Source organism: Bufo gargarizans, chromosome 8 (assembly GCF_014858855.1).
Source record: "Bufo gargarizans isolate SCDJY-AF-19 chromosome 8, ASM1485885v1, whole genome shotgun sequence".
NCBI lineage: Eukaryota > Metazoa > Chordata > Amphibia > Anura > Bufonidae > Bufo > Bufo gargarizans.
In genome coordinates this window covers 136,072,450-136,085,553 of record NC_058087.1, presented here as the reverse complement: position 1 = coordinate 136,085,553, position 13,104 = coordinate 136,072,450, and the positions used below count along the sequence as shown (strand labels likewise).

Genomic DNA, 13,104 nt, shown 5'->3' with positions numbered 1-13,104 from the left:
CTTCTTGTAACATAAGGGTGTATGGCAGGGATGCTCAACCTGCGGCCCTTCAGCTGTTGCAAAACTACAACTCCCAGCATGACATAATAGCTGTAGGCTGTCCAGGCATTCTGGGAGTTGTAGTTTTGCAACAGCTGGAGGTTGGGCATCTCTGGTGTATGGGATCTTAAAGCTAACCTACATAACTATATAACCTGCATAATCCCATAGAAGGAATGCAGAAAGGGTTTGATTTTTGTCCCAGAAAGCACAGATATATATTTTATATATAGCTATCATGTGGCAGGGTGCCATTTGCTACCATGGCCATTTCTGTCTGGTATTCTTAGATGGAACATTGACCAGCCTTCGCTGTGTCCAGGACATCGTGCAACCAGTTCTATTGTCTTTTTTGACTGAGAAGAAATTGTGTTCCAACAAGATAATGCCCAGCCACACACCTCCCACGTGTCCAGAAGCTCCCCTGGATGGGGTGACATCTCCCATGTACAGCAGCCAACAACCACCGTGGCTGAATTATTGGTCAAAGTTGAAAGAGCTTCGAATGACAACAGGAGAATATCCAACATCTGTACGACCGCTACCATCCCAGAGTGGCAGCCTGTATCAACAAGGGAAGATGCCACTCAGTGTTAATGTGATCATTGACCAAGCACCAGCAGTTTATAATTTGTCAGTTCCAGCTCCATAGCATTACGTTTTACTATATATATATATATATATATATATATATATATATAGTAAGAAGGTACAAGGAATTATCGTGGATGATAGGGATGTGTCACCGAGGTTTCTGGCCTCGGTGGAGTAAGAGCCGTTTTTTCAGTGTCAGCAGCAGTTGCTGTTTGACACCTTGATACTTAGTATGGCTGTAATAGCTGATCCGGGACGGCTCTTACTGGGAGTAGTCAAAGTGCTGGGTGGGTGACTACTCCCCATGTTCCAGGCTGGGTTTTGCCAGGCATAAAAACCAGCCAGCACTGCCAGGTGATGAGGATTACCTCTGTCTGACACGACAGTGGAGCTCAGGAGGTCTGAGTGCTGTTTTCTGAGGGCGGTGATGGAATCCGCGGCTTGAGCTGGGCTGGAGGGCTCAGACCCCTGTAAGGGAGAACAGGCTGCCTAACGCCTGCCTGTGAACTTGACAAGGCAGAACTTCCAACAGGGTGTGAAGTAACACCCAGGAGAAAAGGTTACTGTTTTATATATTAACTTTTCATGTGTGTGAACGATCACCAACCAACTTGCGTTTTGTTTTGCTTTCACCTGTGAATAAACACTGATGTTTTGAACTAAGTACTTGTACTTTTCCTCTGTGCTGCACCCGCTAATCCTAACTACCAGAACGAATCCCCACAATATATAGTAATATCCCTATAGAAGACAGTGATTTGACTTGTTGTTTAGATAAACACAGACCACCCACTCACACGTACATCTTTTTAGAGATCCCCAAGTGGCTTTTTTTTCTATCATTTCCATACTACAGTAAGGATCTTTCCTTTTTGACATTTTTCAAATAAAAGCAAAGCAATTTGCATACAATTTATTCTCTTACTTAAGTGTTTTGCATTCCATGGCTGATTCCATTCTCATCACCGTTCCAGTATCCTACTCTCATATTTGCATGTAACTTCACAGTCTTGTGGTCATATTATCTCCTGTACTTAAAAGTGTTATATCACTGTATTATCACCTGTCATTAAGGGCTCATGCACACGACCGTATGCCCTCAGAGACATGCGGTCGGTGAGCGGGCCATATGTCCCGGAGCGGCATACATGGTGCGCACGGGAGCGCACAGAATCATAGGTTACTATGATGCTGTGCGCATTGGGCCGCCCGCGGGGCTATTGTCCCGCACTCATAATATCATAGTAACCTATAATGTGCACTCCCGTGTGCCCGCTGACGGACCGCATGTCTCGGAGGGCATACGATCGTGTGCATAAGCCCTAAAGGGATTTTCTAGGAATTTGATATTGATGACCTATCTTCAGGATAAGTTATCAATATCAAATTCCAGGATAACGCCTTTAATAAAACAATATCCCATTGCCATTTCTGCATTGATGAGGATGATGATGTTTTTTTTTCTGTTTTCTAGTTGATTACATTTTAAAGGATCCAGAAGAAAGAAACAGGCTGTTTATTGGCAACACCCCTCGTTCTTTTCCTCATCGGGTAATTCGTGCCCCTGTTCCTTGGCATTCGTCGTACAGTGATGCCCATAAGTGGAATGAGGATCACCTTTTCACTACGAACCCCATGATGTTGTCTTTACAAGACCTCTGGATTACTCAGTAAGAAATATCATTATTTGTCTTGAAGCTGCTTGACATGCTGCTTAAAAAAAAATTCTCCATGTATGCCCATTGACTAAACCAGTCAGTGGGCATACATGGGAGACAAGTGCTGCCATGTATTAGGCTCAGCCTGTCAGAAGACACAGAGTCCCTGTGACTCTATGCCACTAAGCTGTTATGGGTCTTGATATGGTGCCCTATGAAGGTGATTCTCCCTAGAATACTTCCATGATGGCCTCGGATGGAGCATCCGACAAGACCAAATAAATCTGACGCATTTCAGGGTACAGTAGAGCCTCTTAGAAGTCTAGGGGCACTGTAATATGGCTCAGATGGGAAATATGTCTCTGAGAAAGTTTGTTTTTGGGGGCGTAAATGCTGCCAAATACCCTCCAGATACACCTCCTGCTCATCAATGTATTTTACCTTTTTCCAATTGACTTCAGTGAAGAAAACAACTTAAAAAACACTTCAAAGAAGTAATACACCACTTCAAAGTGTTTCATAAAACAGCTACCTATGTGCACTAGGGCAGGTATTTCAATAGGAAGTTGTTTGGTAGTGTTTGAACACGTATTACGCAGCATAAAATGCCAATTTTACATGACAAAAAACACAACGTTTCCTGGCCGTGTGAACGTAGCCTAAGCGGTGAGATATGTGTTTTTACTTAATGATCCTTAGGAGTTCTACACTTATCTTACCCAATAGAGAGCAATGAGGACACAGAGCAATTTACCGATACACTACCCATTCCTATAGAGTAGTTAGTATGGCATACCTAGAGGAGCAAGCGGTTGACACGTCTTGAATGTGATCTTCTGCCCCCTTGATCTCTTCACCGCTGCCCTCATACTGAGTATTTTATGTGCACAATATGCATGCTAGTTTTTTTTTTCTCAGGTCTATCAGTACAACCTATGATCTAAGGAATATGTATAGGTCATAGAGAAGGATCTCTCACTCTCTGGACCCCAGTCTATTAGCCAGTGGCGAGAGATGCTGCTAAGGGGACGTCCCAGGCTACAGAGCAGTGGATTATGTGGTCATTCATTCTCTTGAGTTGACATTATACACTATATAACAGATTCTCCCTGTGAATACAGCTGATTTATAGGTGTTTCAGCAGCCGTACTCCCATCATCAAATCTGTGTGCAAAAGGGAAAAATTTGGGCTGAAGGATGAGAACTACTTAGTGACATTTTGGCAGATGCAGGTTGACAAAAAGACAGAAGTCCATTAAGGCTATACTCCTAACGTGTTGATCCAGAGGAAGGCAAGAAGAAACAATAAGGCAGATGCCAGTTGCCTCATATTAGAAGATAATCCTTTCCAGTGCCAACTATGGCAATCAGAAAAAAAATCCCTGGATCAACGTCCAGAAATCTAGCACCCATAACTTATAATTTGATAATTCTCAAGAAAGACATCTATGTCCCACTGAACTTGAATCAGCCATCACAACATCTTGTGGCAAGAATAGGACAGGTTCTGTAATTTGCAGCCTGGCCCTTTTTTTTTTTTCTGCGGACCCGTAGAAGTAAATGGGTTCGTGTGTAATCCGCAAAACTGTGGATTGGACAAGGACCAAAAATATGGTTGTGTGCATGAGGCCTTATCCCCCGTTATGTTGGTTAGGTCTCGTTCACATCTCTGTTAGGAGATCCAGCACAGAGGAGCCTGCTGGATCCTACACTTCACTGCCGGATCCCCATTGACTGCAGTGAGGCCCGTTGGTGGTCGAACTGCTTTCTGGAATAAATACTAGGTTTCGGCCAGAAAAAAAACAATGGTTTTTGTCCGTCTGACAGCTGTCGTTTGCGCCTGGAACAGGCAGCTGGATCTCCTTAACGGAGATGTGGACGTAGCCTTACTTTGCAGAGCTTAGTTCCATCTACAGATATCTAAATTATGTTCTGTAAGCCCTATGCAAGGTTATTAAAAGGGTTGTCCAGGATTTTATCTTTTATCCTCAGGTTGTCATCACTATCAGATTGGTGGGGGTCTGACTCGCTGCACCCCTGCCAATCCGCTGTTCTGCAGTGGTCCCCCCAACAATGGAAGTCAGCGCTGGAACTACGTGGCTCTGTACATTCTGTAATGGATGGAACTTGTTAAAGCAGCACTGTTCCCATTCAATTCACTGACAGCAGCGCTGTAGTAACCTGCTACTGCACAATCGGATCCAGGCGATCAGATAGTGATGGCCTAGGATAGTCCAGTAATAGTAAAATCCTAGAGTACTCCTTCAATAAACATATTAAAAAGATACGGAACCCTGTGGCTCCCCCACTAGTGACTGTGACCCGATGTACTAATAGCTTCCCTCTGTTTCCTATCACCGAGCCAGCTGTTAACCCAGTTGCACATATTTTGCCCATCTAGTGCATATGCCAAACTCCCGTCCTCTCTTTTTTTAAATGGGCCCTTGCGTCTTTATGGTTAGGATGGTAAATACTAGGTGAGGTGCTGTTCCCGAAGTGACTGAAGTTACGTGAAAGCTTTCTGTTTGGAAATAAAAGCTGGGTCGTCACATCTGAGATTTTGTTGTTTGACCGATAGCGCTTCATCTCCAATCCTTTCATGCAGAATATAGAACCTTTCCTCCGTGTCTCCGTATTATATTCTAGGTTTGGCGACTTGAGATTCGTGCGGACAAAAGAGATGCTGTCTGGCAGCTTACCCCTGCTCCCTGCTGAATTTGAAGAACTGGTTCAGAAGCATTGCCTAGAAGCCCGCACTATATTGCGTAATAGGTAATTTAATTGTGCTTAAGTGTGGGCCGCTTTGATGGTGTCTATATCTATACAGCTAATGGCAGTTATTAGCCAGCAATTACATACAACACGGCTGAACTCTGAAGGCCGCTCATTACTCCTGGTCTTTGATCCTGCTGCTAACAGCGAAAGTAACCCATGCCACTTCATTCAAGGTGATTATAACCCATGTAGCGTACAGAAGTGTCACTTCTCAGTGTTAGTTACGTCGTGCACCTTAATGGAAGTACAATGGATTCTGAAGCCACTAACAAGTACAGGGAATGGAATTATATTTACATTGTTTGGAATAAGTATTTTTGCACGTGAACGTCACACACAGACTTGGGCAGCAGAGTAGACTTTCCTACACATAAAGCCTTGTATCTTAATACCCTGGTCAAGGTAGAGTGGCTTTCTGACACCCATACCCCGGCACCCAGAACCCACATATGGTATCCTTCTTTCCATAGCAGCCTGGCACAGGGATTTGTGTAACCGCCCAATGCATGATTTACAAGTAAGCTCTATCCAATAATAATAAGAAAATGACATGATGTATGTATCTGGTGGGCTGTGTGTGTGTCCGGAAAAGGTTCCTTCTCACAACCATTAATAAAAAAAAGACGTTGCCAGTTACATACTTATCATTAAAGAGTAACTAAACCTTTGTATTACATTTTAATATGATGTCCCTAATGCCCTAATAAAACTTTTTCTAATATACTTTATTAATTAAAGGGGTTATCTGAGACTAAAAAATGTCTCCCATATGCCCGGGCCCTCACGCTGAATCTACTTACCTGGCTCCCTGCGCCGCTCCTCATCCCCGCACCGCCGCTGCTGCTTCTCCCCGTGTATGGATGAAAACATCCGGTGTCACAGCCAATGGCAGGCGGGGACGGGGACGAGCCTCCCTAGCATCACGGGTGACGCTATGATTTGTACCTATAACACTGGCTGACCTGTTACATGTGCGCTTGGCAGTTGAAGGCATCTGTGTTGGTCCCATATTCATATGTGCCCGCATTGCTGACAATATTAATTGCTTAATATATGCAAATTAGCCTCTAGGAGCAACGGGGGCGTTGTCATTACACCTAGAGGCTCTGCTCTCTCTCTGCAACTGCCGCACCCTCTCAACTTTGACAAGACCATCCATTATGACGTTTTCACTGCCCGGCTCTGTCAATCAAAGTGGAGAACCACCATGAGGCTGCGCAAAGTAATGCACAGATGGGTACGATCAAAAGGTAAGGCTAAAGCTAAGGCTCTGGGAAACCAAAGAAGTATCACATATAATGGTCTCCCCAATAGGGGTATGGTACACAAAGCACCACAGACGAAATGTAGTAAACCCAAAGTCGTAGCTAGCATACACGGATTAATATAGGAGTCACAATCAGCCCAATAAGGTGATATAATAATGAAAAATCACTTGGCTGGGATCAAAATAATAAAACTGGTATACGCCTAAGTGCAAGGGACCCAGCGTGGACACATACAGGGGTACCCCACACACAATCTAAAATCGTGCTAAATACAGAACGTACCTGAGGACATGGTGGCAAATTGAATGACAAGCCCTGGGCGCAAGACCTCAATCTCGCGCCCAGGGCTTGTCATTCAATTTGCCACCATGTCCTCAGGTACGTTCTGTATTTAGCACGATTTTAGATTGTGTGTGGGGTACCCCTGTATGTGTCCACGCTGGGTCCCTTGCACTTAGGCGTATACCAGTTTTATTATTTTGATCCCAGCCAAGTGATTTTTCATTATTATATCACCTTATTGGGCTGATTGTGACTCCTATATTAATCCGTGTATGCTAGCTACGACTTTGGGTTTACTACATTTCGTCTGTGGTGCTTTGTGTACCATACCCCTATTGGGGAGACCATTATATGTGATACTTCTTTGGTTTCCCAGAGCCTTAGCTTTAGCCTTACCTTTTGATCGTACCCATCTGTGCATTACTTTGCGCAGCCTCATGGTGGTTCTTTTGATTTGACTCACCCTGTGCTTCTCCGTGTACTGTATTACATCCTGTTGTTCTCCATTTTTTATATTTATAATAAATGACATCTTTTGATATAATACTCCACTTGTTTGGTTTTTAGTTTACTCTGGATGTGGTACAAGTGGTCACTATAGCGGTCTTAGTTGACAGAGCTGCCTTTTTGTAGGTTAATAATCAAAGTGGAGAGGGCACGGAAGTTGCATGGCGAGCAGAGCCTCTAGGTGTAACGGCAACGCCCCATTGCTCCTAGAGGCTCATTTGCATACATTAAAACATCATGTTTCTCAGCAATGCGGGCACATATGAACATGGGACCAACACAGATGCCTTCAGCTGCCAAGCGCACATGCAACGGGTAATCCAGTTTCATGGGTACAAACCTGCTGACAGATGCCCTTTAATATATACCCGAGGGGGATGACAACTTTCCAAAATGTGAACACAAGCCAACAGTATCTTCTCATAGCATACTACCAGGTCACAACCCTTCAGCCATATACCGTAAATAAATGACAGAGGCAACACATGCATAGTAATTATGTGGCTATGAACATGTAGAATACAGTTATGCGTTCATTTTCATGTATATGATTTTTTTATTTCCACTTTTGATCACGTTTTTTTTTCTGGTAATTGCAGATGGATACCACTTTGTGCTTCACTTTTTAAATCTGAGAAGGATAAGTGGATTCATTTAGTCCCTCAAAATGAGAACGACTCCACCATTCAGGTTCAAGAGTTTTTTGCTTGTATTTCCTCTCTGATGTCCCTGCAGCTGCGTGGGATGGTCATTAATTCACTTCAGGATTTGCTGGCTTTTTCACAATACACAAGGTAATTAGGATAATGATGCACCTTGCTTAAGCACCGCGGGTAAGCAGATGGGTACACTACCTCCAGATTCACGGTCAAGGTCACTCATCACTTCTTTATGTTCCTCTAGTCTTCATTATGCATTTCGAGCATCCTCTTTGCTCACTTCCCTGCAGCCGTAGGAGTTTATAAACCATAGAATATAATATACAGCATCTTTGGGCCATTAGCCTCACTGTTTAAGCAGTGACTGGATCAGAAAAAAGTGGGTAATACTAATAATTACATGATGTTGGTAGAAGAAAGAACTTTCCTTACGGCGCTAATGGATATTTTTGCATCAGCCTAATTGGTGCCTGTTCATTCATTGAGTTACATCTTCTGCCTCTAATGGGTGCATAAAAGTGAGGCTAGTTATTGATGGTGTTTTAGCCCAGTCTTACCATAAAGGGCATGTTGGAGGTGGTAGTTTTCATGCTGATTTTCTTGGTTCTTAGAAAGATAATTATATGATTAGCATATGAAACATTGCATTGTTTAGAAGTGATATACATGTAATTCCCAAAAGGTATTTCAAGGCCTTATATATGCCAGGGTAGCAGCCTTCAGGTTGTAGTGAGCTGTAATACGCCTTCGCAGGTACAGTCTGGCGATACTATAATTTCTACCCATTATATAAAATGCTTTTATGTCTTATCGAGACATGCATTGAAATATTTTTAATATTCAAACTTAAAACAATAAGAAAAGAAAGAAAGAGTAATGCAAAATTAGATTTCTAAACAAAGGCATATTTTTTATTTTTTTGGGGAGGGGGGGGGGGTCTTTGTGGCTTTCAGGGTATTTGCCCCTGGCACAAACAGGTAGAGATGTAGAGAAGCAAGTCTGCCTTCCCCCTCCCTCTCCTGCTTCTGTTTCTTTAAAGGGGTTATCCCATGTGCAAGGTAAAAAATGAAAATCATCAGACATCATATAGTACATGACTACCTCTGTCTAACAAACGTAAAGGCTATGTACACCTTTGGGGGCAATTTTTTTTCATTATTGCATTGTACTCACTTTGAGCTAAAAATCTTTTTTTAATTTGGTCTTTATTAAAAATATGGAGCTCTTTTCTCCGTAGAGGGCTGAGTTTCTCTAGTAGCAGGATCTGAATTGTCTCTGTGCTCCGTCAGCCAGCTCACTTGATGGGCTCCTTATCTCTGATCTCTGACCTTATAAACACTCATTTTAGCTCAGTTCTTATCTTAGTAATTTAAGATAAGGTTTATTAGATGATGGGCACAAAGTTAAAGTAAAAAGGACAATTCTCACAGCTAGAAAAACAGTTAACCCTTTGTAGCAGAACTGCAGAATATTTTTTTGAAAAAATGATTTTTAGCCGAAATTGAGTAAAATGCATCATAAAAAAAAAATACCTCTGGAGGTGTACATAGCCTTTATACCAGCCCTGTACCTCACATGGATTTATTGCTCCAAATGCTCATCTAGATTTATTTCAGAGGGTGTTGTGCTTTCTCAGGGTGTGTCCTAGACAGTGAATTTAGAGAAAGGGCAAACAGCAGGTGGCGCTATAGAAAGATTTAGGTGAATGCAGGGTTTTGCCTGTTCTTTATTTTGTGTTATAAAATGCTTAGCCTTTACATTCAGGGTGAAAATACAAATCAACTGCTGCTCTGCCGAGCTCTAAACATGTAATTTTCCCTGACTATAAAAGTGGCTTTCTTCCAATTACTCAAGCAAAATACGTTAACATGTGTAACCTCACACCAGGAGTAAATGTCCACTTTGAGCATAGCAATCACAGTAACAGTCCCCCCAGATGGCTGTCCCTCTCTAGTGCACACCATCACGTTACATTTCATGGAGGCGACAAACTTAAAGGGGTTGTGCAGCCTGTTTGCATTGATGACCTATCCTCAGGCTAGGTCATCAATATCTAATTGGTGGGGGGGTCCATGTGAGCGCTACTTGCTGTTCATTACACTGCCGGGCATCTCGGATGTACGGTGTAATTACAAGTACTCACTCCATTCACTTGAATGGAGCAAGTATTTGCAATTACACTATACCACCGCTACAAGGGAGACAACGCGTTGTGTGATGAAGAGGAGGTAGCGCTCACATGGAGCGCCGCCTCCTCTTCAGACTTCTTAACAGCTGGGGTGCCAGTTGTCAGACTCCAGTATAAAACCCCTGCACTACCCCTTTAATTCTAGGTGTGTGTTTACTTAGGGGGCGCCTCACTAAATCTTTGTTGTAGGTGATCAAATGCCTAGCTACCTCTCTGTCCCAAATAGAGCCGTATAAGAAATAATTGTAAAGGTAAAGGGTAAAATAGATTTAGCTAAATCCATAAGCAAGATAGTGACCCAAGCGTGAAGGAACATCTACATAGATGTTTTTTAAGCAAGATAGTGACCCAAGCGTGAAGGAACATCGACATATCATAAATGATAATGCCCCAAAGTTGCCAATTCAGAGTCTATATATCAGTCCAGTAGAAAATATTTGGATGGGTCCAAAGGAAAACGAAGCAGTCAGCTGAATGATGTAATTCATACCCTATCCTTCTGCCAGGTTTAGGGGAATGGGGGTCATTTATTCATCAACTGAATTCTGCATCTTCCACTATGCAGAGAAATAGCTTCTGCAGCCACCATTTTATTTGACTAATCTCTTTTTCAGTAGATGTGTTGTCCTTATATAAAAAATAGTATATGTTATGCGTCCTCTGTTTCTTCCATAAAAAAACACATAACCGCTGAAGATCCAGTTCACCGTGTTCAGTGATCCTTAAAATTATTTATGGAGAATTGCATTCACCGAGAGGAACTGAGATAACAGAGAAAGAGCATTTATATGTATTTGTCTGAACCCTAACATAGGTCTGATAAGCCGATTACAACACAAACGCTCCTGTAATGGTATAATGAAAGTGTATTACAGACTGTTTACCAGATACGTTGTTTAAAGGGGTTGTCCCCTCTGGACAGTTCTGGCATATTGCAGGAGCGTACACAGATCTCATGGAGCCCCATATAAAACCTTAGTATGGGTTTCCCAGTACACGTCCGTCAATCACTCCCATGCAATGCAGAATTCAAAGCTCCACATCCCAGATTTCCAATGAATTTATGTTTTTTATTAAATGGAAAGAAATTTTATAAAATTTTTTATTAAAAGGTGGCCTCACCCACTTTATCCAACTTCTTTGTCAGAACAAGTAGAACAGGTGCTTCATAAATATCTGATTTATGAAGCACCTATCTCTAGAAAGGGGCACTGCTGTGAATTATGAGAATGCAGAGCATGTACGGTGTCCTCTGCATTCTCTGCGGTGGATTTTCTGCCTTATAACAGTGAATGGAGAAAACATTGCGCATTCGCAGCCCCCTCCATTCACCACTATGGGGCTTCCAGAAATAGGGAAGACAGCACTTGCCTATTTTTGGAAGTCACATAGCAGTCAATGGAGAAGGATTTGCATACGTGGCTTGCTCTCCATTCACAGTGGGACCCAGGAGATAAGAGCAGGTTCTGGAGGTAAGACCCACACTAATCGGACATTTATGGCATATCCTATTGATATGCCATCAATGACCAGATGGAACAACCCTTTTAATGCTATATTTACTCAAAGTCAATTTCTTAATACATTACTATACCTATAACAGTAAACCCCATGACTGGCAAAGTGAATAACATTGATTATCTTTTGACAATGGCTCTTCCCAAGGTATAAGATTTATTAGGCATCAAGTGAACAGTCCGTTCTTGAAGCTGATGTGTTGGAAGCAGGAGAAATGAGCAAACGTAAGGATCTAAGCAGCTTTGACCAAAGCCAAATTGTGATGGCTGGACAACTGGGTCAGAGGGTCTCCACATGCCAGGTCTTGTGGTGTGTTCCCTGCATGCAACAGTTAGTACCTACCAGAAGTGGTCTAAGACAGCCTGTGAACCAGCATTGGGGTCACAGGTGCCCAAGGCTCACTGATGCACATGACCATCAGATATTAGCTAGTCTAGTCCCACACGAGAGCTACTGTAGCACACGTTGCTGAATGTGTCAGAACACACAATGCGTCACAGCTTGCTGTGAATGGGGCTGTGAACAGTTAAGGTGCATATTCTGAAATCATGTCCAGGGTTATAAGGACCTACAATGGGCACGTGATCTTCTGGTGGTCTGGTAGATGAATGACATTTTCTTTTACATCAAGATGCCAAGATGCTCTGTAAGAAAAATAAAAGGCTGGTGGAGCCGGTGTGATGCTTCGGGCAGTAAGTGTACAAAATAACTTACTTCTACCGAATGCAGGGCATATAACTCTAGTATGGAGCCTTAATTCTGCATTTACACTATCCATTCCCGCGAGCGGTTCTTCTTGACATTCTGCCCATGTAAATGTGCCGCCGATCACGCTCGTTCATCGAGTGATCCTGTTGTTCATGCCGGCACCACCAATCATAGTTTCTGGGCAGCAGATGGTGTGGTCTAAACAGCGATCTGCTGCTCAGAAACCATGAATCTATAAAAGGATGAGGGGTCCTCATACAGTGAAGGAGATCGCTGCATGTAAATGAAGCAATCTCCTTCACTGAGCGAGCAGCCGACTGTCAAGAAGGAACGCTTCCTTCCCGACAGGCAGCTGCAGAGTCGGCCCGTCTAAATCCACCTTAAGCGTGGAGAACTAAAGCTGGATTAACGCGGCTTGATATTCCAGCCGATTATCAGAAATGAACGTTCCTACAAATGCTCGTTCCCCATAATCTGCTCATCTAAAGGTGTCGCAGATCACCCAAAGAACGAGCAAAACGCTTGTTCATCAGGTGAAATAATCGGCGGTGCGGACACCTCACATCAGTTTCTGGGCAGCGGATTGTGCTGTCCCCATGATTTTGTATGGGGACAAGCCATAGCAGCATACATCCTTATACTGTGGAGGTGATCGCTTCATGTAAATACAGAGCCTTACCTCCAATTAACGAGCAGCCAATTTGGAAGGAAGCTTTCTTCCCGACAATCGCTTCTCCTCGCACCTTAACTATGGTGTTATTCATGTAGGAGATAGTGGAAGGTACCACAGGAGGGTAGTTATACTAAAGGTTAAAGACATATTGAAGCAACTAATCCACACAGCAAACTGGCATCTATGACAAATCGGCTGAACAGAAAGTCTTTAGTCCATGGAGTCCAAACAGGAG

General features: G+C 43.0%; 1 protein-coding gene across 1 annotated transcript in view; it reads left to right on the top strand.

Moving 5' to 3' along the window:
* DNAH3 (dynein axonemal heavy chain 3) overlaps positions 1–13,104 on the top strand; it is a 373,397-nt gene that overhangs the window by 64,141 nt on the left and 296,152 nt on the right. Inside the window, exons 7-9 of the mRNA XM_044304498.1 lie at positions 2,108–2,303; positions 4,938–5,063; positions 7,723–7,870. Of these exons, the coding sequence (XP_044160433.1) occupies positions 2,108–2,303; positions 4,938–5,063; positions 7,723–7,870 (470 nt within the window). The remainder of the gene's footprint in view (positions 1–2,107; positions 2,304–4,937; positions 5,064–7,722; positions 7,871–13,104) is intronic.